This window comes from Anomaloglossus baeobatrachus, chromosome 11 (genome assembly GCF_048569485.1).
Source record: "Anomaloglossus baeobatrachus isolate aAnoBae1 chromosome 11, aAnoBae1.hap1, whole genome shotgun sequence".
NCBI lineage: Eukaryota > Metazoa > Chordata > Amphibia > Anura > Aromobatidae > Anomaloglossus > Anomaloglossus baeobatrachus.
The window spans coordinates 66,591,295-66,614,761 of record NC_134363.1 but is presented as its reverse complement, the minus strand read 5'-3'; the positions used below and the strand labels follow the sequence as shown (position 1 = coordinate 66,614,761).

Genomic DNA, 23,467 nt, shown 5'->3' with positions numbered 1-23,467 from the left:
ATAGATCCGTCTGTGTGTAATGACTCTATATAATATATAGAAATAGATCCCTCTGTGTGTAATGGCTCTATATAATATATAGGAATAGATAACTCTGTGTGTAATGACTATATAATATATAGGAATAGATCACTCTGTGTGTAATGACTCTATATAATATATAGGAATAGATCACTCTGTGTGTAATGACTCTATATAATATATAGGAATAGATCCCTCTGTGTGTAATGACGCTATATAATATATAGCAATAGATACCTCTGTGTGTAATGACTCTATATAATATGTAGAAATAGATCCGTCTGTGTGTAATGGCTCTATATAATATATGCATTTCCCTTTTTGTATTGAATTACTGAAATAAATTAACCTTTTGATGATATTCTAATTTATTGAGATGCACTTGTATCCCTGTATTTACTTTTACGTTCACATTCATGAAAATATCTATAAACCTCTGTAGATTTAATGGACTATATTACTGTCCTATAAAATCTCTTAGTATTCTATACAACTGTAGGAAAAAAAAACATATTTTAAGATCCAGATTTATAATAAAAACCTCTTGCCTAACTTTTTCTTCAATTACTTTTCCTAACAAGACATGGAAAGTAAATGTTATTTCCATCAATTAAATGCACGCTTACAGTTAAAATATGACTTGCATTCTTTTCCATTTATTTATAGATCTTAAATTGCTTCAAAAGAACTTTTCTGGAAGCGTTCTGGAAGTAAAAGGTCTTTATCTCCATTTTATTAGGCGTAAACAGCCTTTGCGTACTACATAAGATCACTTTAAAGGAAGCGCAATACACAATGGCATGATAAAACATAAAGCTGCGTATAATTCAGGCTGCCCAAACAAAGTACTTGTCTAGCAGATACACCTTCAGATTCCCCTCCTGGACCAGCGAGACATCCAGCATCTGGCTAAAATAGTCTGTTGCCTGTTTGTCAATTATAAGACTGCTCTCAAATATACTTGAGTCAGCACAGTGAGAAACGGAAACCCAGTAAATGATCTTTTTCCAATCATATGAAACATTGAAATGAAATGTCGTTTTGTATTTCTTCTTACACTACATCTAATTATTTCTGTAATAGCATTTTTCAATGAGGTGGCTTTCTTAGGTCCCTGTGTATATTGATAGCCATGAAGAACACTGAGCTGTACTGAAAAGAGATCTAAACTAGCGATGAGCGAGCGCGCTTGGCACTGCTCTAATCAATCGAGTATCGGGGGTGCTTGAGCACTATGCTCGAGTTCCCTCCTCTGCATGTTCCGTGGCAGGGATTGCATGCCAATGACAGTAATGCCATAACCATGCTAGGTACTGGCATTACTTTGTTTCTCCAACCACATTGCATCATTGGGTCTTATATGAGACCCAGGTATGTGATGCTCAGTACACTGCAGCTCAGGGAGAGTTGATTAGATAGATAGCTTAGATTAGAGTAGACATATAGCCAGGTTTTTCATGTGGCACCAAAGGGTGTTTTTAGCCTGGTTTAATCAAATAACTAAATACATTATTTGAAAAAATGGCATGGGATCCCCCCTACTTTTGATAACCAACCAAGGTAAAGCAGTATGCATGCTGACATTACCAGGCTTGGAAGGCTCATAGTCATTTGGCCCATCCTAGTCTAAAAATAGTAGCCCGCAGCTGCCCCAGAATTGGCACATCCATTAGTGGCACCAATTCTGGCAGTTTGTCCTGGCTCTTTGTGATTGCCCTAGTGTTTTGGCAATCAGGGTAATATTTTGGGGGGTTGATGTCAGCTGTGGATTCTCAGCTGGCATCAAGCCCAAGAGTTAGTAATGGAGAATTTCCGATCAGACACCCCTTTTACTAATCCAGTAAGTGTAAAGTTAAAAAACAGACAGGAAAAAATAGTTTGACTAAAGGCTCCCCCACACTATCCCAATTCATCAGTTTATTAAAACAAAAAAAACATGAAGATCCGATGTAATCCATTGTGTAGTGGTCCAACGACATCCCATTAATCCGTACTCCAATCTATAGAGCCTCCGCAGAAAACAAGGCTCCATAACTCACTTCTGGTCAGCACTAGCCCCAGAATTTCTCATGTGCGGTGAGGTCAGTAACTCAGTGACTCCCAAAATTCTTGATGCTGTGATTTTATTTATCAGTGGATGTGCATAATGCATGGATTTATGCACATCCACTGATAAATAAAATCACAGCATCAAGAATTTTGGGAGTGCCTTGTGTCTATACTTAGTTTCTTGGCTTTGGAACCTACTAAGTGCACCCCTTTCCATCTACACAATATTCTCCATTTCAAGGAAGTGCCATTTGTTATATTCAAGTAACTCAGTGATGTCACCACATGTGACAGATTCCGGTTCTGGTGCTGACTAAAGCCCGTTACACACGCTTCAATATATCTCACAATCCGTCGTTGGGGTCAAGTTGTAAGTGACGCACATCCGGCATCGTTTGTCAGGTATCTGCGTGTGACATCTACGTGCGATCAGGATTGAACGCAAAACCGTTGATCGCAAACACATCGTATCTTTGTCTAGAATTGAGCGTTTTGTTGCACGAACCTAGTCAATTGTAATGTGTGACATCCCTCATACGATTTTGATGTCTGATGCTATGTGCGCAGGTGTGCGCTCTGCACCGCAGCTTAAAAAAGGTCCGCTTCAGACCGCAGCTGAAAAGCTGCGTTCTGAAGCGCCTCACAATGTCTGTCATTCACTAATCTCTGTCAGTCGGTCACTATCTCTGTCCCTCACTCTCTGTCCATGTCAGTCTATCCCCCTCTCTCATATACTCACCGATCCCCGATCCCCGGCGCTGCACGGCTTTCTCACTGCTCCGGCGGCTTTAACTGTTTTGAAAAAGCCGACCGCCCATTAAACAATCTCGTATTCCCTGCTTTCCCCGCCCACCGGCGCCTATGATTGGTTACAGTGAGACACGCCCCCACGCTGAGTGACAGGTGTTACACTGCACCCAATCACAGCAGCCGGTGGGCGTGTCTATACTGTGTAGTGAAATAAATAATTAAATAATTAAAAAAAAACGGCGTGCGGTCCCCCCCCAATTTTAATACCAGCCAGATAAAGCCATACGGCTGAAGGCTGGTATTCTCAGGATGGGGAGCTCCACGTTATGGGGAGCCCCCCAGCCTAACAATATCAGCCAACAGCCACCCAGAATTGCCGCATACATTAGATGCGACAGTTCTGGGACTGTACCCGGCTCTTCCCGATTTGCCCTGGTGCGTTGGCAAATCGGGGTAATAAGGAGTTATTGGCAGCCCATAGCTGCCAATAAGTCCTAGATTAATCATGTCAGGCGTCTATGAGACACCTTCCATGATTAATCTGTAAATTACAGTAAATAAACACACACACCCGAAAAAATCCTTTATTAGAAATAAAAAACACAAACATATACCCTGGTTAACCACTTTAATCAGCCCCAAAAAAAGCCCTCCTTGTCCGGCGTAATCCAGGATGCTCCAGCGTTGCTACCAGCGCTGCTGCATGGAGGTGACCGGAGCTGCAGAATACATCGCCGCTGCTCCGGTCAGCTTCACACAGCAACTGAAGACAGCCGTGCGATCAGCTGAGCTGTCAGTGAGGTTACCCTCTGTCACTGGATCCAGCGGTGGCCGTGGGCAACCTCAGTGACAGCTCAGCTGATTGCGCTACTCACCTCAGTTGCTGCATGGAGATGAGAGGAGCGGCGGTGAGTAGCGCGATCAGCTGAGCTGTCACTGAGGTTACCCGCGGCCACCATGGAAGGTGTCTCATAGACGCCTGACATGATTAATCTAGGACTTATTGGCAGCTATGGGCTGCCAATAACTCCTTATTACCCCGATTTGCCAACGCACCAGGGCAAATCGGGAAGAGCCGGGTACAGTCCCAGAACTGACGCATCTAATGTATGCGGCAATTCTGGGCGGCTGTTGGCTGATATTGTTAGGCTGGGGGGCTCCCCATAACGTGTAGCTCCACATCCTGAGAATACCAGCCTTCAGCCGTATGGCTTTATCTGGCTGGTTTTAAAATTGGGGGGGACCGCACGCCGTTTTTTTTTAATTATTTAATTATTTATTTCACTACACAGTATAGACACGCCCACCGGCTGCTGTGATTGGGTGCAGTGTGACACCTGTCACTCAGCGTGGGGGCGAAAAAAAAAAGAAAAGGTGCCCAATGCATACATCACAGAACACATGATCTAAAGGATCGCACATAAAATTGATCAATTTAACATAGACTACTAACGCACGTGTGACAGCAAATGAACGACCTACGTGCAATCTCATAAGATCCCGTATGCAACCTGGGCGTGTCACATCGCAAATGCGATTGTACAACTAATTGCAACGTGTAAAGCAGGCTTAAGAGTGACTTAGGGAGCCTCACTCCCTGAACGAGGCTCCATAGGCTGGAGTACAGAGTCAGGGGACATCGTTGGACCATTACAAAATGGATTACGTCGGATCTTCATGATTTTTTTTACAATAAATTGGTGAAAGGGGGATTGTGTGAGTGAGTCTTCATCAAACAAAACAAGGCACAGACAGGTACAGGAGAAGAGAGGTCCTTGCCCGCGAGGGATCACAGTCTGCAAAATTCTTGGGTTATTCATTAGATAAGCACTGCACCACCTCTTTCTGCCCCTTTTTGCCCCTTTATGCAATATTTCATAAGCTGCTATGCATAGGTTCATATATAGTAGCTTATTATTATTATTATTTATTATTATAGCGCCATTTATTCCATGGTGCATTACATATGAAGTGTATACATAATAGGGACAAGTACAATAATCATAAACAATACAAGGCACAGACAGGTACAGGAGGAGAGAGGACCCTGCCTGTGAGGGCTCACAGTCTACAAGGGATGGGTGAGTATACAGTAGGTGAGGACAGAGCTGGTTGTTTGGCACTGTATCAAACTGAGGGTTACGGCAGGTTGTAGGCTTGTCGTAAGAGATGGGTCTTCAGGTTCCATTTCAAGCTTGTCAAGGTCACTCACCCTTCTTCAAAGTGGAGGTAGGTGGGAAGGTGCGACTAGAGCTCGGCTCATGAAGGCTGCTGGACCCATATTATATGTGTAAGGTATTCTTACACTGTTGTTAGTAAACAAAAATCATCATTCTGTTCTGTCCTACTTTAGGTTTAGAGATATGGACCTGAAGCTGTAAAAATTTGCACTTACAGTGCTGGCCAAAAGTATTGGCACACCTGCAATTCTGTCAGATAATACTCATTTTTTGCTTGAAAATGATTGCAATCACAAATTCTTTGGTATTATTATCTTCATTTAATTTGTCTTTAATGGAAAAAAAAAATTGTCATCAAGCCAAATTGGATATAATTCCACACCAAATATAAAAAAGGGGGTGGACAAAAGTATTGGCACTGTTTGAAAAGTCATGTGATGCTTCTCTAATTTGTGTACTTAACAGCACCTGTAACTTACCTGTGGCACCTAACAGGTGTTGGCAATAACTAAATCACACTTGCAGCCAGTTGACATGGATTAAAGTTGACTCAACCTTTGTCCTGTGTCCTTGTGTGTACCACATTGAGCATGGAGGAAAGAAAGAAGACCAAAGAACTGTCTGAGGACTTGAGAATCCAAATTGTGAGGAAGCATGAGCAATCTCAAGGCTACAAGTCCATCTCCAAAGACATGAAAGTTCCTGTGTCTACGGTGCGCAGTGTCATCACGAAGTTTAAAGTCCATGGCACCGTGGCTAACCTCCCTAGATGTGGACGGAAAAGAAAAATTGACGAGAGATTTCAACGCAAGATTGTGCGGATTGTGGATAAAGAACCTCGACTAACATCTAAACAAGTTCAAGCTGCCCTGCAGTCTGAGGGTACAACAGTGTCAACCCGTACTATCCGTCGGCATCTGAATGAAAAGGGACTGTATGGTAGGTTACCCAGGAAGACCCTATTTCTTAGCCAGAGACATAAAAAAGCCAGGCTGGAGTTTGCCAAAACTTACGTGAGAAAGCCTAAAACGTTTTGGAAGAATTTTCTCTGGTCAGATGAGACAAAAGTAGAGCTTTTTGGGAAAAGCCATCAACATAGAGTTTACAGGAAAAAAAAAAAAGAGGCATTCAAAGAAAAGAACACGGTCCCTACAGTCAAACATGGAGGAGGTTCCCTGATGTTGTGGGGTTGCTTTGCTGCCTCTGGCACTGGACTGCATGACCGTGTGCATGGCATTATGAAGTCTGAATACTACCAACAAATTTTGCAGCATAATGTAGGGCCCAGTGTGAGAAAGCTGGGTCTCCCTCAGAGGTCATGGGTCTTCCAGCAGGACAATGACTCAAAACGCACTTCAAAAAGCACTAGAAAATGGTTTGATAGAAAGCACTGGAGACTACTAAAGTGGCCAGCAATGAGTCCAGACCTGAACCCCATAGAACACCTGTGGAGAGATCTCAAAATGGCAGTTTGGAGAAGGCCCCCTTCAAATCTCAGCAACCTAGAGCAGTTTGCCAAAGAAGAATGGTCTCAAATTCCAGCAGAGCATTGTAAGAAACTCATTGATGGTTACCGGAAGCGGTTGTTCGCAGTTATTTTGGCTAAAGGTTGTGCAACCAAGTATTAGGCTAAGGGTGCCAATACTTTTGTCTGGCCCATTTTTGGAGTTTTGTGGGAAATGATCAATGATTTGATTTTTATTTCATTCTGTTTTGTGTTTTTTCATTGCAAGCAAAATAGATAAAGATAATAATACCAAAGAATGTGTGATTGCAATCATTTTCAAGAAGAAACTGAGTATTATCTGACAGAATTGCAGGGGTGCCAATACTTTTGGCCAGCACTGTACATAAGTCAACATAAGAGAATTGCCACCGAAGTCCTGCTTTCCCTGACAAACGGACAATATTGACTCGGAATACTAATTCTTTATACACTGCAAATTACTTGTAATACTTCTATAATTTCCTTTATTATTTTTCTGCAATGGTTGCCCACTTTATACGTGACGGTCAGTTAATATTTGGACTGTTTTACGGTAGTTAGGTTATTTTCAATGCTGATTGCATGTCATGTGTGCTCATAAAGTGACTTTTATTGTAAGCAACATTACTCTCTGAATTGTTAACATAAGGCCATGTGATGGGCGCTACATAATTGCTTTTATTAGGAAAAAGAAAGATTATACGGTTCTGCAAGAATGTGTTTTATGGCAATCATTGTAATGGTTTTATGCGTTTTTTATGATCCCAGTTTCAGAGACCTCATGAGCAGTACCCGCCACTGAAATTTGGTACAGTACCCAATGGGAGCACAGAGAAGAACATAAGAAGTAACTACCCAGATATGCACGCTTACATGATCAAGTATAACCAACGGCATGTTGAAGACGCGCTACAAAATCTCAAGACGGGGTGAGTGTCACGATGCTTCACATTGGTTCATTTTCATTTATTGAAGCGTGACTCACAGTCTCAGCCTGTATGATCCTCCAGACAATAAGAAAGTACAACACAGAAACTGCATTTATTAAGTAATATGGCAACACAGACTTATTTCTCATTTGATAATATTGTTTCTAATTTGAGAAGTATAACATTTTTCACGAAATAGAAAGATGCCATTTACAGCATGGGACATATACAGTATAAAAACGGTGGACCTATGATTTATTTCTCTGCATGTTTTCTTGCCAGTAAAGAAGCTGCCAACAAAAAGCAGATTTTCTTGCTTTTTTATTGTTTTGCATTTTTTAAGTTTTTTTCTGCAGATTATACTTGTATGTGTCATTCATCTACAGCACATGTTAAATATTTACCAATTATACAGCAAAAATGCATGGTTTAGTTTTTGCAGAGTTTTTAGGCTGTGTGCTCACAGTGCGTTTTTTTATGCAGATTTGGTGCAGATTGTGGCCCAAAGCCACATGTCTATCTTCATCCAAGAAAAGGCAATGAGAGAAGTTCTGTGCACACCTTGCTTATTTTTTCCTTGCAGATTTAGTGCAAAATATAATCTGCAGCATGTTATTTCTTGATGCTTTTTTCCTGCATTTTTTTAACCCTTCTATCCATTGATTTCATTAAAAAAAAGCATGGGACAAAACCTCACCCAAAACGTATGCATCTCTTAGTGCATTTTGCTGCCAGAAGGTGCAAATTTGATGCAGGAAATTTCTGCACCAAATCTACAACATGAGCACATAGCCTACCACTAAGGCTAGGTTTACACTTCCATTGTTTTGCATCAGTCACAATCCGTCGCCTTGAGGAATTATGGTATCCTGAAAAATATTTTGCAGGAATCCAGTTTTTCCCCATAGACTTCTATTAGTGACGGATTGCGACTGACGATGCTGCGTTGCATCCGCTGCATCGCGGTGAGTCGTTTTTTAACTGACCACCGGGCGGGAGCAATGCAGCCTGTAATGTTTTTTGAGCAGCGCAATCCGTAGGATTTTGCTGCGCATGCTCTCTCTGGCTCCCTGTACCCGTAAGGCTAAGTTCACATTTCCGTTGTTTTGTATCAGTCACATGCGTCGCTTGATGCATGTGACTGATGCGCTGTTCAACGCTATACAACGGATGACAAAGAACAGAATTCTTTGTCGGATTCCGTTGTGTGCGGGGGGCGGAGTTCGGGGGGGGGAGCCATGCGGGGCCGTGGCACTGAGGACGTCAGTGCCGCAGGGACTGCAGGACAGGTGAGTGTGTGTGTGTGTGTGTGTATACACATGCTGAATGTGGGAGGGGGCGGAGCCAAGCGGGGGGCGGGGCCAGGCGCTGAGGATGTCAGTGGCAGTGCTGCGGTCTGCATGGCTGGGGACAAGTGTGTGTGTGTGTATGTGTACATACATGTACGGAGTGCGGGAGGGGGCGGGGCCGAGCGGGGAAGTGTCGGCCTCCCTGCACACATAACCAGACTAAATATCAGGTAACAGCAAAGCGCCCGATGTTTACCTTGGTTACCCGATATTTACCTTGGTTATGGGCCTACACCGCTTAGCGCTGGCTCCTTGCACCGTAACCAGGGTAAATATCGGGTAACCAACTAAAGCTGGTTACGTGTGCAGGGAGCCAGAGAGCATGCGCAGCGAAATCCGACGGATCGCGCTGCTCAAAAAATGTTACATGCTGCGTTCCTCCCGCCCGGCGGTCAGTCGTTCCACGACTGATCAGTCGGGCGGAGGGTGCAACGCAGCATCATCAGTCACAATCCGCTACTCATACAAGTCTATGGGAGCAACGGAATCCGCTAAACGGATTCCGTTGTTTACAAGAGCAGCGGATTGTGACTGATACATTTTAGCGGAAATGTGAACTTAGCCTAACACATCGGGTAACCAAGCAATGCGCTTTGGTTAGTTACCCGATATTTACACTGGCTACGTGTGCAGGGAGCCAGCTCTAAGCGGTGTACGCTGGTATCCAAGATAAATACCAAGCAAAAAGTGGTTTGCTTTAAGTTACCCGATATTTACCCTGGATACGTGTGTAAGGAAGCTGACACTTCCCCACTCGGCTCCACCCCCTCCCGCACTAAGCATGTGCAAACACACTCACACTCACACACTCACACACTCACACTCACACACACTCACACACACACACTTGTCCCTAGCCCTGCAGGCACCGCGGCACTGACGTCCTCAGCGCCACGGCCCCGCTCGGCTCCGCCCCCCTCGTGCTCCGCCCTCCTCACGCTGCGCCCCCCGCACACAACGGAGTCCGACAATGATTTCTGTTCTTTGTCATCCGTTGTACAACGTATCAGTCACATGCGTCAAGCAACGCATGTGACTGATGCAAAACAACGGAAATGTGAGCGTAGCCTAACTCATTGCTTTCTATGATGAAACAATGCTGAAAAAATACTGAGTGTATTGAAATGTTGCTATTTAAAAAAAAGCAGCAGTTTTCCAATTTAATCGGGATAAAAAGTAATTGTATGTTTGAAATTTCTGCTGGTACTGTGAAAAACAGCTTTTAATTTGCATAAAAAAGCAGCAAAAAGAGCAAAAAAGCAACATGTGAACATAACCTAATACTACATTTACCTACTCCACAGTTTTGTTTTGCTCAATTTAAAAAAAAAAACAAAACAAAAACAAACCCCATAGGAATATACATGTTAGGGCTCGATTCCACTTGTACATAGCAAGAGTATCAGAAGTGATATGCTAATGACCCTCTCTTGCAAGTGTCAGCCGAGGGTAATACGACTGTGATGTGATCTTGCGATCGTATCACTGGTGCGGAGAAGAGGGAGGGAGCACTATCTCCCCATCTCCTCCGCTGTCTGTCTCTGCGTACATCACACTGCACTCTAATGACATGCGAGTGCAGTGCAATGTTTCATACTCTCCATAGACATGTATGGGGGTGCGTGAACCGAGACTCGCTGCCAAATGCAGCATGCTGTGATTCATTGCTCATGCCGATATCATATGAGAAATCAATCGCAGATAGACAATGCCCCACAGTTTTGCACTAGAGTGAGAGCAATCTGATGTTTTATCGGATCGCATTTGCCCCTGCAAAATGCTAGTGGAACTGAGGCCTTAGCAGTCAATCAGCAGTCACTCAAATGTGAGAATCTCATTGTGTGATATTATTTTGGAGCAGATACTTCAGTTAAATAGGATCACAGATGTATCATGAATTTGGAACGGTACATCTTTCTGAATCCTGGACTCTTACATGTCAAAATTTGAGTGTTCAAAAGCCTTAAGCGGGCTTTACACGCTGCGATATTGGTCCCGATATCGCCAGCGTGGGTACCCACCCCCATCTGTTGTGCGACACGGGCAAATCGCTGCCCGTGCCGCACAACATCGCCCAGACCCGTCACACATACTTACCTGCCCGGCGACGTCGCTGTGACCGGCAAACCGCCTCCTTTCTAAGGGGGCGGTCCGTGCGGCGTCACAGCGACGTCACTGAGCGGCCACCCAATAGCAGCAGAGGGGCGGAGCTGAGCGGGACGTAACATCCCGCCCACCTCCTTCCTTCAGCATAGCGGCCGGGAGGCAGGTAAGGAGAGGTTCCTCGTTCCTGCGGCGTCACACGGAGCGATGTGTGCTGCCGCAGGAACGAGGAACAACTTCGTTACTGCTGCAGTAACGATTTTTGAGAATGGACCCCCATGTCACCGATGAGTGATTGTGCACGTTTTTGCAACGATGCAAAATCGCTCATCGGTGTCACACGCAACGGCATCGCTAATGCGGCCGGATGTGCGTCACCAATTCCGTGACCCCCAACGAGTTCGCATTAGCGATGTCATAGCGTGTAAAGCCCCCTTTAGAAAAGAGGTCCACAAGCTGCCCCAGAGATACAATATTGAAATTAATACCATGCGATTATGGAACAGTTTTCATACCTCGTGACTCTTTCATTTTATTTTGAAGGAAGCTGGATGCTTTTATTTATGACGCAGCTGTCTTGAACTACATGGCTCGGAAAGATGAAGGTTGTAAGCTAGTGACTATCGGTAGTGGAAAAGTCTTTGCTACCACAGGTTATGGTATTGCTCTCCAAAAAGGATCTAAATGGAAACGGCCTATCGATCTTGCATTGCTACAATTTCTAGGAGACGGTATGTACCTTTTCCCCCTACTTTTCTTCTAAGATTTGATTTTTTTGTTTCTAGTTTGATAAAAATGCTTAGTAAATATCAAATACTAATATAATATTTTTTTTTATATATGATCAATTCTATCCAAGTGTAAGAACTGTGGATCTAAAGAGCCTCTCAATAGTATCATGTTCACCAACCCTGTATTTCCAAATTATGGAGTTTTTAAGCATTCTTCCGGAAGACTGTTTTCACCTTCATGACCAGGCCAATTCATTCACTTCTGACCAGTGTCACTTTATGAGTTAATAACTCTGAAACGCTTCAACAGATCCCGGTGATTCTGAGATTGTTTTTTTTTTCATGACATATCACACTTTATTACACTGGTAAACTTAGGAAGAATTTTTTTTGTTTATTTGAGAAAATATCAGAAATTTAGGGAATTTTTGAAAATTTTGCAAATTTGAAACTTTGATTTTTTTATGCCGTTAAATCAGAAAGTTATGTCACACAAAATAATGTTTCCCACATGTTTACTTTATATCAGCACCATTTTTGAAACAGAATTTTTTTTGTTAGGAAGTTAGAAGAGTTAAAAGTTTTCCAGCAATGTCTTATTTTTCCAACAAAATTTCCAAAAACATTTTTTTAAGGACCACATAACATTTGAAGTGACTTTAAGAGGTCTAGCTGTCAGAAAATACCCAAAAGTGACACCATTCAAAAAACTGCATTCTCAAAGTGCTCAAAAACACATCCAAGAAGTTTATTAACTATGATGCTCAACACTATGTGGCGTAGTGTGATGCTAGTCACTAGGTGGCGTTAGATACTACTTGCATGAAGTGTGAACAGAGATGTAGTCAAACAAGCCGGGATCAAAAACCAGGAGGACAAGACAGGATACAGGGAGCAGGCAGAGGCAAGATCAAGATCAAGCTCCGAGGGTCAGGATTTCAGGAGATTACGTATAGGATACAGGGAACAGGAGGAGCCAAGGTCAGTAGAAGGTCCGAGGTCAGAAGCAAGGAGGTAATGACAAAGTCAGGGGGGCGAGCAGAGAAGAGTCAATTACAGCCCAGGGTCAAGAAGCCAAGATCAAATAACTGTACACAAATGGGAGCCAAGAGCACTTACTGTGGAACCAGGAAATACGACTGGCTACGTTCCGGGTGAGCATGCTCACTAATGAAGCAGAGCAATCACCTGGAACGAGGAGCATCTGAGACAGCCTCTCCTAGCACCAGCAGAGGACCCAGTGCTGAGAAACAACCCATTCACAGGAGCTCAAGAAAAAACAGCAGAGCATCTAAACCTGCAAAGCGCTCTGCGTGACGGAACAGGCAAGTATTGACACTGTAGGAAAGCATGGCAGAACGTAACAGAGCACCAGATGCTCCACTCATTGGAACCGTGACATTAACCCTTTAGAAATTAAAGCAATGTGGAAGAAAATAGATTAAAATTTTACTATTTCCCACAAAAATGTTATTTTGGTCCCAATTTTTTTATTTTCACAAGATTAACTGGCAAAAAATGCACTTTACAATTTGTTGTGAAATTTCTCCTGAGTGCACTGATACCCCATATGTGATGCAAAACTACTGTTTGTGCACACAGTAGGGCTTGGAAGGAAAGGAGCACCAGGAGATTCCCTGATGAGCTTAAACAGTGTAAACACCCCCATAAGTGACCACATTTTGGAAACTAGAGACCTCCTGAACTCATCTATACCATATGTTGTGGAAAATTACTGTATGCGAGCATGTCAGGATTCAGAAGGCATGGAGCACCATTTAATATTTGGAACGAAAAATAAATCGTCTGGAATCAATAGCAGATGCCATGTTGAGTTTGGAGAGCTCTAGATGTGTTTAAACATTGAAAACCCCCAGAAATGACCTTATTTTGAAAACTAGACCCTTCAAAGAATTTATCTAGATGTGTGTTGAGCACCTTCAACCTCAAAGTGTTCATCATAAGCCCCCTACATTTCTTTTACACATGACAGACCTGAGTGGGGACTTTTTTTTGTGGATTGAGTTGATGGTTTTATTGGGCACATTTTACATAATATTTTGGATCACATTTATACTGTGCTCTACACTGAACACTTTTTTCAGTGGGTCCATCTAAGTCTTCAAATGACGTGATTCAGATGACACCCCGAGAGATGCATTCACAATAATGAGGCAGCAGCATTACACAAGCCTCTTTCAGAAGTGCACAATACTGTGGTAGACCGCACTTTTATGTACCATCGAAGACACGGACACCACCGTGGCACAGATTAAGTCCAAGGAGACTCCATCTACCACATTATAGGTACTCAGCCCTTGGGGGCTCCAGCTGAATCACTTTTCGCCGAGATTTTCATGTAAACCCTGATGTAACCACTCAGCATAGAGCACAGGATAAATGTGAGCCGAGAGTTATAGTGATTTTCCAGAGAAAGAATGAATAAATCCACAGCAGGTCAAAAATTGCTTTTATTTTTTTTTATTCACAATGCAGTATAATTGATTAGACAGCTTTATTCTTCAAGTCAGTTCGATTTCAGCGATACCAAATCTATATCATTTTTTACATTTGGCTGCTATCACATATTAAAAAATGCTTTTCTTTCCTCAAAAAAAGTGTTTGCATTGCTGCATTTTGAGAGTTATAATAGTAAATGTTCTGTATTTCTGCACACAGAGTCATGTGAGGGCTTATTCTTAGTGGGATGAGATTATGTTTTTAATTTTCGGGTGGCAGAATAAATATAAAAAAACAATTCAGGATTTTTTCTTTTTTATATGTCGTTCATCATGTGGTAAAATTAATAATTCAGCTTTATTCTTCGGGTCAGTACGAATTCAGTACAATTTTTTCTTGTTCTTTGTTTTCTGATTTTTTTTTCTATATTTTTACAATTTTTTTAACTTTTTTTTTACTTTTTCACCTAATCTCAGGATGGGACATCAACTTTCCCTGCCCTGGCCCCTGATCTAATGCTCTATAATGCTTTTACATTATAGGGCATTAGATCTATGCAATGCAAACAGGTAGAAGGCATTTCAGGTCATGCTCAAGGCAGAACCTGACAAGTCTCCTTATCTTGATGACCTCGCAGCCATTATTTGGCCTGGGTTCACAAGAGAGACCAACAGCACAACGTGATCTCAATCACATTGTGCCAATCGGAGCAGAGAGAAATCCCCTTCAATCTTATTGATGCCGCTGGCACTATAGACAGCAGCATCACAGAGGTTAATCGCCCACAATAGGTACTAACACTGGTCATGGCGTTAAAGCAGGGTATCAGCTATGATACATACCTAACCCCTTCAGCCTCCGGACGCTTTCCGTTTTTCCGTTTTGTTTTGTTTTTTGCTCCCCTTCTTCCGAGAGCCATTTTCCATCAATCTTGCCATATGAGGGCTTGTCTTTTGCGGGACAAGTTGTACTTTTAAATTAAACCATAAGTTTTACCATATAGTGTACTGGAAAACAGCAAAAAAATTCCAAGTGTGGAAAAACTGCAAAAAAAGTGTGATCACACAATAGTTTTTGGGATATTTTATTCACTGTGTTCACCATAGGGTAAAACTGATGTGTTGCTGTGATGCTTGAGGTTGGTGCGAGTTTGTAGACACCAAACATGTATAGGTTTACTTGCATCTAAGGGATTAAAAAAAATTCACAAACTTGTCCAATAAAAGTGGCGTACATTTTGCACCATTTTCCGAAACCCGTAGTGTTCTCATTTTTTGGGATCTATGGCTCATTGATGGCTTATTTTTTGCGTCTCGAGCTGACATTTTTAATGGTACTATTTTTGCACAGATGGTACATTTTGATCGTCTGTTATTGCATTTTTCGCAAAACCTGCGGCGACCAAAAAACGTAATTTTGACATTTGGAATTTTTTTGTCGCTACGCCATTTACCAATCACATTAATTGATTTCATATGTTGATAGATCGGGCATTTCTCAACGCAGCGATACCAAATATGTGTATATTTTTTTATTTTTTTAACCCTTTAATTTTCAATGGGGTAAAAGGGGGTTGATTTGAACTTTTAGTTTTTTTTTATTTTTTAAAACTTTTTTTTTTACATTTGTTTTTTTAATTTACTAGCCCCCCTAGAGGGCTATATGGATCAACAATCCGATCGCTCTGCCCTATCTGTAGATCTCAGCTACAGAGCTGAGAACTGCAGATATGCTGCTTTACTCTCTGTGCTGGCACTATGACGGCACTGAGAAGAAGTGACTCATGTTAGCTACAGGCATCATCACATGACCCTGTGCTACCATGGCAACCACCGAAAGTCACGTGATCACGCACGTGACTTCCGGTGGGGGCGGTGGTAAGTGAAAGTAATGGCCGCGCGCATATACATCTCACTGCCAGACTTTGGCAGCGAGATGTAAGGGGTTAAATGTTGCAGGTGCATTGCGATTCCACTCGTAACATGCAGGCACACATGTCAGCTGTTGAAAACAGCTGATATGTACGCGGATCGCCGCTACCTGGCCATGGCAGGGGGCGGGGCTTAACCTCACACGATCCATGATGGATATATCCGTCATGGGTAGTGAAGGGGCTAATATCCGCTGATGATCTCGCCAACACTGAACATGAGCTGGCCTAATCGTACCACCATATGGAGTACCATACATATACAGTGGATGTTGTGAAAGGGTTAAAGCAATTTAGTTTATCACCCATAGTTTACTAATTTAAACAAGATATGCATATTCTTAAAAAAAATAAAATTTGTATTTTATGGTTTTAGAATATTATTCTATATCATTTCCATTATTACTATTAGATACTTTAGGTACCTTATTACAGGGCAGCCATATTTCTTTAGCTGCCATTAAAAGCAGTTTAGAAATATGCATTATATTAATTACACAGACCTAATTGACTTACATGATGGAGTGTTCTAGGCATGCTTTGTGATCTGGACAAAGGTCCTTAGGCAGGGAAGGGGAGGAGGTGTGCTGTGACCTTACCTATTATAAATGACATGATTTTGTGTGGTTTATATATTGGGATCAACTGTAATTGAAGTCTTGTCTGTAATGATAATGACCTGAGTACTGAAAAGCGAATAATACATGAATCATCAGTCTACTCAGCAATGCTGGCAAAAGGCGCAGTGTCCTTGCAAACTTAAAGTGTTACCGTCATTTAGATTTTTATTTAATACACTAGAAGGTGGCCCAATTCTACGCATCGGGTATTCTAGAATTTACGTAGTGTGTAGTTCATGTATGATTTTTGTTATATATATATATATATATATATATATATATATAGATGTTGTTGTGTGTAGTTACCAAGTGTTTGTGTAGGGCGCTGTACATGTTCTGGGTGTTGTCTGGGTGTGGCGGGGGGTGAGAGCGGTGTTGTATGTGTGTTGCGTGTGTTGCGTTGTTTGTGGAGCGCTGTGTGTCTGTAGCGTTGTGTGTGTGTTGCGCGGTTTGTGTGGGTGTGGTGTGTTTTGGGGGGAGGTATGTTTTGTGCAATGTGTGTGTGTTGCGCGGTATGTGCGTATATTTATGTATGCCGCGGTGTTTGTGTGTTGGGTGTTGTGTGTGTGCGGCGTTGTCTGTGTGTGTGAGTGTCTGTGTATGGCGGTGTTTGTGGTTCCCAGTGTGTGTGTGGTGTGTTGTGTGTGTGTGTGTTGGGGGGAGGTGTGCACCTCCCATCGTGCTCCATCCCCCATGCTGCGCACCCCCCATCGTGCCCCATCCCCCATGCTGTGCACCCCCCATCGTGCTCCATCCCCCATGCTGCCCACCCCCCATCGTGCTCCATCCCCTATGCTGCGCATTCCCCATCGTTCTCCATCCCCGATGCTGCGCACCCCCCATCGTGCTCCATCCCCCATGCTGCGCACTCCCTATCGGGCTCCACCCCCCATGCTGCGCACTCCCCATCGTGCTCCATCCTCCATGCTGCGCACTCCCCATCGTGCTACATCCCCCATAATGCGCACCCCATCGTGCTCCATCCCCCATGCTGCGCACTCCCTATCGGGCTCCACCCCCCATGCTGCGCACTCCCCATCGTGCTCCATCCCCCATGCTACGCACTCCCCATCGTGCTACATCCCCCATGCTGCGCACCCCATCGTGCTCCATCCCCCATGCACCGGGAGCCGGTGTACGCTGGTAACTATGATACACATCGGGTAACTAAGGGACCTTAGTTACCCGATGTGTATAATGGTTACCAGCGTTCACCGGCTCCGTCATGATCCCAGCATCGCAAGGTTATGTCTGGCGCTGCTGGGATTGTGACAGAGCCGGTGTACACTGGTAACTATGATACACATCGGGTAACTAAGGGACCTTAGTTACCCGATGTGTATAATGGTTACCAGCGTTCACCGGCTCTGTCAAGATCCCAGAATCGCAAGGTTATGTCTGGCGCTGCTGGGATCGTGACGGAGCCGGTGTACACTGGTAACTATGATACACATCGGGTAACTAAGGGACCTTAGTTACCCGATGTGTATAATGGTTACCAGCGTTCACTGGCTCCGTCAAGATCCCAGCATCGCAAGGTTATGACTGGCACTGCTGGGATCGTGACGGAGCCGGTGTACACTGGTAACTATGATACACATCGGGTAATTAAGGGACCTTAGTTACCCGATGTGTATAATGGTTACCAGCATTCACCGGCTCCGTCAAGATCCCAGCATCGCAAGGTTATGTCTGGCGCTGCTGGGATCGTGACGGAGCCGGTGTACACTGGTAACTATGATACACATCGGGTAACTAAGGGACCTTAGTTACCCGATGTGTATAATGGTTACCAGCGTACACCGGCTCCGTCACGATCCCAGCAGCGCAAGGTTATGTCTGGCGATGCGTGCGGAGGGCCGGGGCGAGCGGCCAATCCATGCGGAGGGCGGGGCCAGGCCGATGCGAGCGACCAATCCGTGGGGGGGGGCGGAGCCGAGGCGAGCGGCCAATCCGTGCGGGGGGTGGGGCCATGGCGAGCCCAGCGGCCAATCAGCTTTGTGTCACCGTAAGGACACAATTTTGGAGCAAGACAGACAGACAGACAGACAGACAGACAGAATAAGGCAATTATATATATAGATTAATGGCACACATGAAAATAAGAAATTGTGTAATATATCTTGTATGAGAAATATGCTTCTTTCTCTGCTATGGTTGATAATTCACTTTCAAAATGCTCAATTGACAAGTAAAATCTGTTTTCAGTGAAGACAGATTGTTATATTGCTGAGATAGTGGATAACAGCCAATAAGAGAGCCTGAGCAGTGGACCAATGACAGGACTGACTCAGGACCAATTGGATTTCCTGGCCCCTTATGTAAAGGGGGTGTCCACTTTATCTTTATATTAACAAATATGTTAGGATTCTGGTTTTGTGGCATTTACTATTTTATATATATATATATATATATGAGCGAGTATGCTCGGAACTGCTTGATACTCAAACGAGCATCAGGGTGCTCGAGATCCTTGGTACTCAATTGAGTATCTTGCTTGACTTCCTGCCCGGACACACTCTCTCTCCTCAGCCCTCCTGTTGGGGTCCCCTGGAAAAATGATTGAGTTTCCCATTGACTTCCTTTTCACTCAGTACGCTAGTTGAGCCTGTCCATTAAGAGGTGAGTACTGGTTTTGTTTTCGATTTTAAGACTATAAACTATTATTAGATAAAACTTTTTAAAATCCTGGTCAACTCCTTTAAAAAGTTGATATTTCTAAGTTCTTCTACGATATTTCTCCGTGTATGGAGCTCAGTTGTACAACTATAATTAAAAATTTAATGTCACAGTGGAAACAGTTTGACAAATCTCTGATAATTCTTGTGCTTTCCTGAGCTCGGTGTATATAATTCAGTATGACAATGAGCAATAAAGTATGCAAATTAGCTTTCCTCCAGAAGAAAGATGTATCTCTACTGTCACTTATTTAAGGTACCAGTAAAGGCAGAGCTTTCCTTCTGGAGAAGAGACAGTATGAATCTTGTATTATTCCAGGGAGTATTGTCTGTTTTTTGTAACTATCGATTGCCTTTAAAGGAGCTTTATTGGCAGAACTAAATACACATTAGCATTATAAAGTAAATATAGAGTAGGGAATAGGGATAAGGACAATGGGAAGGATGAACAATGATTGTAGGAATATGGAATAGGGACACAGCCAGGAAAGATGGCTAGAAAATTCATGGCTTGTCAAGTATCTCACAGTAAACAGTCAACTGTGTGTTCTCACATACTATGTCCACCATGTTTTCATCTTCTACCAACTAGGTGTTAAGTTTCTCTTCCCCTTCCAAGGAATTGAAGTGTGCCGCCCCCACATCAGCAGCTGGGCTGCTCGGATCCAGATCCGCGGTGGCTCGAGGGGCGTCCGGACCCGGGGGGGGGTCGGGGTCGTGCGGCCACTCCAAAAAAAGGGGGGTATTTATATGGTGCTGTATGGTTAAAGTTTGTGACGCCACCCGTGGTATGTGGTAAAGTGGAGTACCACCGCTGCAGCTGGGAGTACCCGGTGGCGATGGAGTGGGCAGCTAGGTGTTTAACCCCTCCACGGGTAGGGGGGATGCCCTGGGACTCAGGGATGGTGACGGGGACGAAAGGGTCACTTGTGTACTCACTCAGTCCAGAAAGCTGACACCGACAACTTGGTAAACCAAAGTTCTGGACACCGTTGCCACTGAGGGAAGCACATTTGGGTCCCGTTCCCGCTGGTGTTGCCTGATGATCTGTGACCTTTCCCTTGACACACTGTTCTCTTCTTAGTTGGCCCCTATAGCCTGAAACTAGTCGGATCCCGCTCCCCAGTCTGGCTAACTGAGGGAGCTTGCTCTTAGGGTTCATGCTTGGGATTTGTCGGACCGCTTTAGTGGAAAGTCCTATCCCCCTCGTTGCGCTATTACCCCGATTTTGGAGCGGGTGGAGAGCGGATCTTGAAGGCTCCATTCTCATCGGGTCAATTGTCAGGTTGCCTGAAGCTACTCCCTGACCTAGGGTCCACGTACCCTGTCGTGCCCTGGTCCCAGCCCGGTGATGGTACAAGGCCGCTGGCTGTCCTCCTCGACAATACCGTGCCCCTTGTCACGATCCCCTGCTACCGGGGGTCCAGCTGCTAGTAGGCTCAGACCACCATCTGCTACCTAGTACTTCCAAGGAACCCAGCTCCTGACCTCCTCTCACTTCCTGACTCTGACTCTGACTCTCACAGGCTCCTAACACTCCTGACCTCCCCTTAACTAACCCCCCAAGTGGGCGACCCTATTCCACTCAGGCCGTCCACTGGTGTGTCTGGTGGGTGTGGTGCAGGGTGTTCCTAGGATTTTATTTTGCTGCTGTTGGCAACACCATTGGTTGGGGACCCATAACCAAGGAGGAGGTGGATATTGCACAGAAGGGCAGATTTCACAATACCCTGTGATGACCTGATAGACCAGGGCGTCACAGAAGCACTGGGAAGACTCCACAAGGAGACACATTACCCCTAGATCAGAGGTCATCAAACTGTGTCTTGTGAGCCCCATGACATGTGAGTTTCTGTAGTCTGCCAGGTTGGTGCATCAACACTAGGTCTAACAAGTAGCCATGAAAAGACGGTCTTTTAATGGTCACTTTTTTAAGTAGCTAGAATGACACAGTCTTGTATAGGGGTGCATTAACCTGGATGCAACAATGTGGAGAGTGTGCTTGATGGAAGAATATCAAATATAGAGTAAAGTGGGAATTCCTAGATCTACTGTAAGTATGCTTCCTATAAGGGAGGAGGGCATGTTTTGATGGGGCTTTTGTGGGAAAGCTTTGGTTGTCATTAGTGATGAGTGAGTACTAAAAAGCTCGGGTGCTCGAGGCTCAGGCCGAGCATCCCAAGATACTCGTGTACTCGGCCCGAGCACCGAGCCCAATGTTATCCTATGGGAGACCCGAGTATTTTTCTGAAATGACCCCCGGCAGCATGTAGAAACCCTAAAAATGTCATAAAAGTCTCAGAAGAGTGCTCAAATGACATGGCAACAGCATGGGGAAGACCCCTTGAAGCATTTATCACTCAAAAGTCACAGCTGTGAACAATTTTGTCCGAGTTTTACGCCATTTTTACGGACTCACCAGAAAACCTTCCAAAATGACACCAAAATGAATTTTCATGGCGGAAATGTTAAGGGCACATACCCAATAGTGAGATAGAGCTGGTGTATGTTACTTTTTGATATTAATACATGAAAGATTTTACGTAAAACATTGTGTGGCACTCCGATGTACAAAACGCACGTTTTGTGCTTTTTACTAGCGATGTCGTTCATTTTTTTTTTCATTCTATCTCCCGTCGGTCGGTCTCGCTCTGTCTGTCTCTCTCTGTCTTGTATGTCCCCCTCTCACAGTCTGTCGGTCATTCTCCCTCCTCTCTCTTACTTACCGTTCCCCGATCACTGCCGCGGCGCTGCACAGCTGTTCACTAAACTCCGGCGGCTTTTCCTCTTTTGAAAAAGCCGGCCGCTCATTAAACAATCTCGTATTCCCTGCTTTCCTGCTTTTCGGCGCCTATGATTGGTTGCAGTGAGACAAGCCCCCAAGCTGAGTGACAGGTGTCTCACTGCACCCAAACACAGCGGCCGGTGTGTGTGTGTATACTGTGCAGTGAAATAAATAATTAAATAATTTAAAAAAACGGCGTGCGGTCCCCCCAATTTTAATACCAGCCAGATAAAGCCATACGGCTGAAGGCTGGTATTCTCAGGATGGGGAGCTCCACGTTATGGGGAGCCCCCCAGCCTAACAATATCAGTCAGCAGCCGCCCAGAATTGCCGCATACATTATATGCGACAGTTCTGGGACTGTACCCGGCTCTTCCCGATTTACCCTAGGCGTTGGCAAATCGGGGTCATAAGGAGTTAATGGAAGCCCATAGCTGCCACTGAGTCCTAGATTAATCATGTCAGGCGTCTCCCCGAGATTCCTTCCATCATTAATCTGTTAATTACAGTTAAAAAACACACACACTCGAAAAATCCTTTATTAGAAATAAAAAACACTAACAAAGTCCCTCATCACCAATTTATTAACCCCGACAAACCCTCCATGTCCGGCGTAATCCACGGACCTCCAGCGTCGCGTCCAGCTGTGCTGCATGAAAGTGACAGGAGCTGCAGAATACACCGCCGCTCCTGTCAGCTTCACACAGCAACTGAAGACAGCCGCGCGATCAGCTGAGCTGTCACTGAGGTTACCTGGATCCAGCGGTGGATGCAGCGGTGGCCGCGGGTAACCTCAGTGACAGCTCAGCTGATCGCGCTACTCACCGCCGCTCCGGTCAGCTCCATGCAGCAACTGAGGTGAGTATAGCGATCAGCTGCTGTCACTGAGGTTAATCGCGGCACCGCTGGATCCAGCGGTGGCCGTGAGTTACCTGACTGACAGCAGCTGATCGCACTACTCACCTCAGTTGCTGTGTGAAGCTGACCGGAGCGGCGGTGTATTCTGCAGCTCCTGTCACCTGCATGCAGCAGAGCTGGACGCGACGATGGAGGTCCGTGGATTACGCCGGACATGGAGGGTTTGTCGGGGTTAATAAATTGGTGATGAGGGACTTTGTTATTGTTTTTTGTTTCTAATAAAGGATTTTTCGGGTGTGTGTGTTTTTTAACTGTAATTTACAGATTAATCATGGAAGGAATCTCGGGGAGACGCCTGACATGATTAATCTAGGATTTAGTGGCAGCTATGGGCTGCCATTAACTCCATATTACCCCGATTTGCCAACGCACTAGGGTAAATCGGGAAGAGCCGGGTACAGTCCCAGAACTGTCGCATCTAATGTCTGCGGCAATTCTGGGCGGCTGCTGACTGATATTGTTAGGGTGGGGGGATCCT

General features: G+C 44.4%; 1 protein-coding gene across 4 annotated transcripts in view; it reads left to right on the top strand.

Moving 5' to 3' along the window:
* The window catches only part of GRIN2D (glutamate ionotropic receptor NMDA type subunit 2D), a 1,213,579-nt gene that overhangs the window by 1,084,322 nt on the left and 105,790 nt on the right, over nt 1–23,467 (top strand). For all 4 annotated transcript variants that reach the window (XM_075328780.1, XM_075328779.1, XM_075328778.1 and 1 more), the window contains 2 exons: nt 7,255–7,415; nt 11,411–11,598. In XM_075328780.1, coding sequence (XP_075184895.1) covers nt 7,255–7,415; nt 11,411–11,598 — 349 coding nt within the window. The remainder of the gene's footprint in view (nt 1–7,254; nt 7,416–11,410; nt 11,599–23,467) is intronic.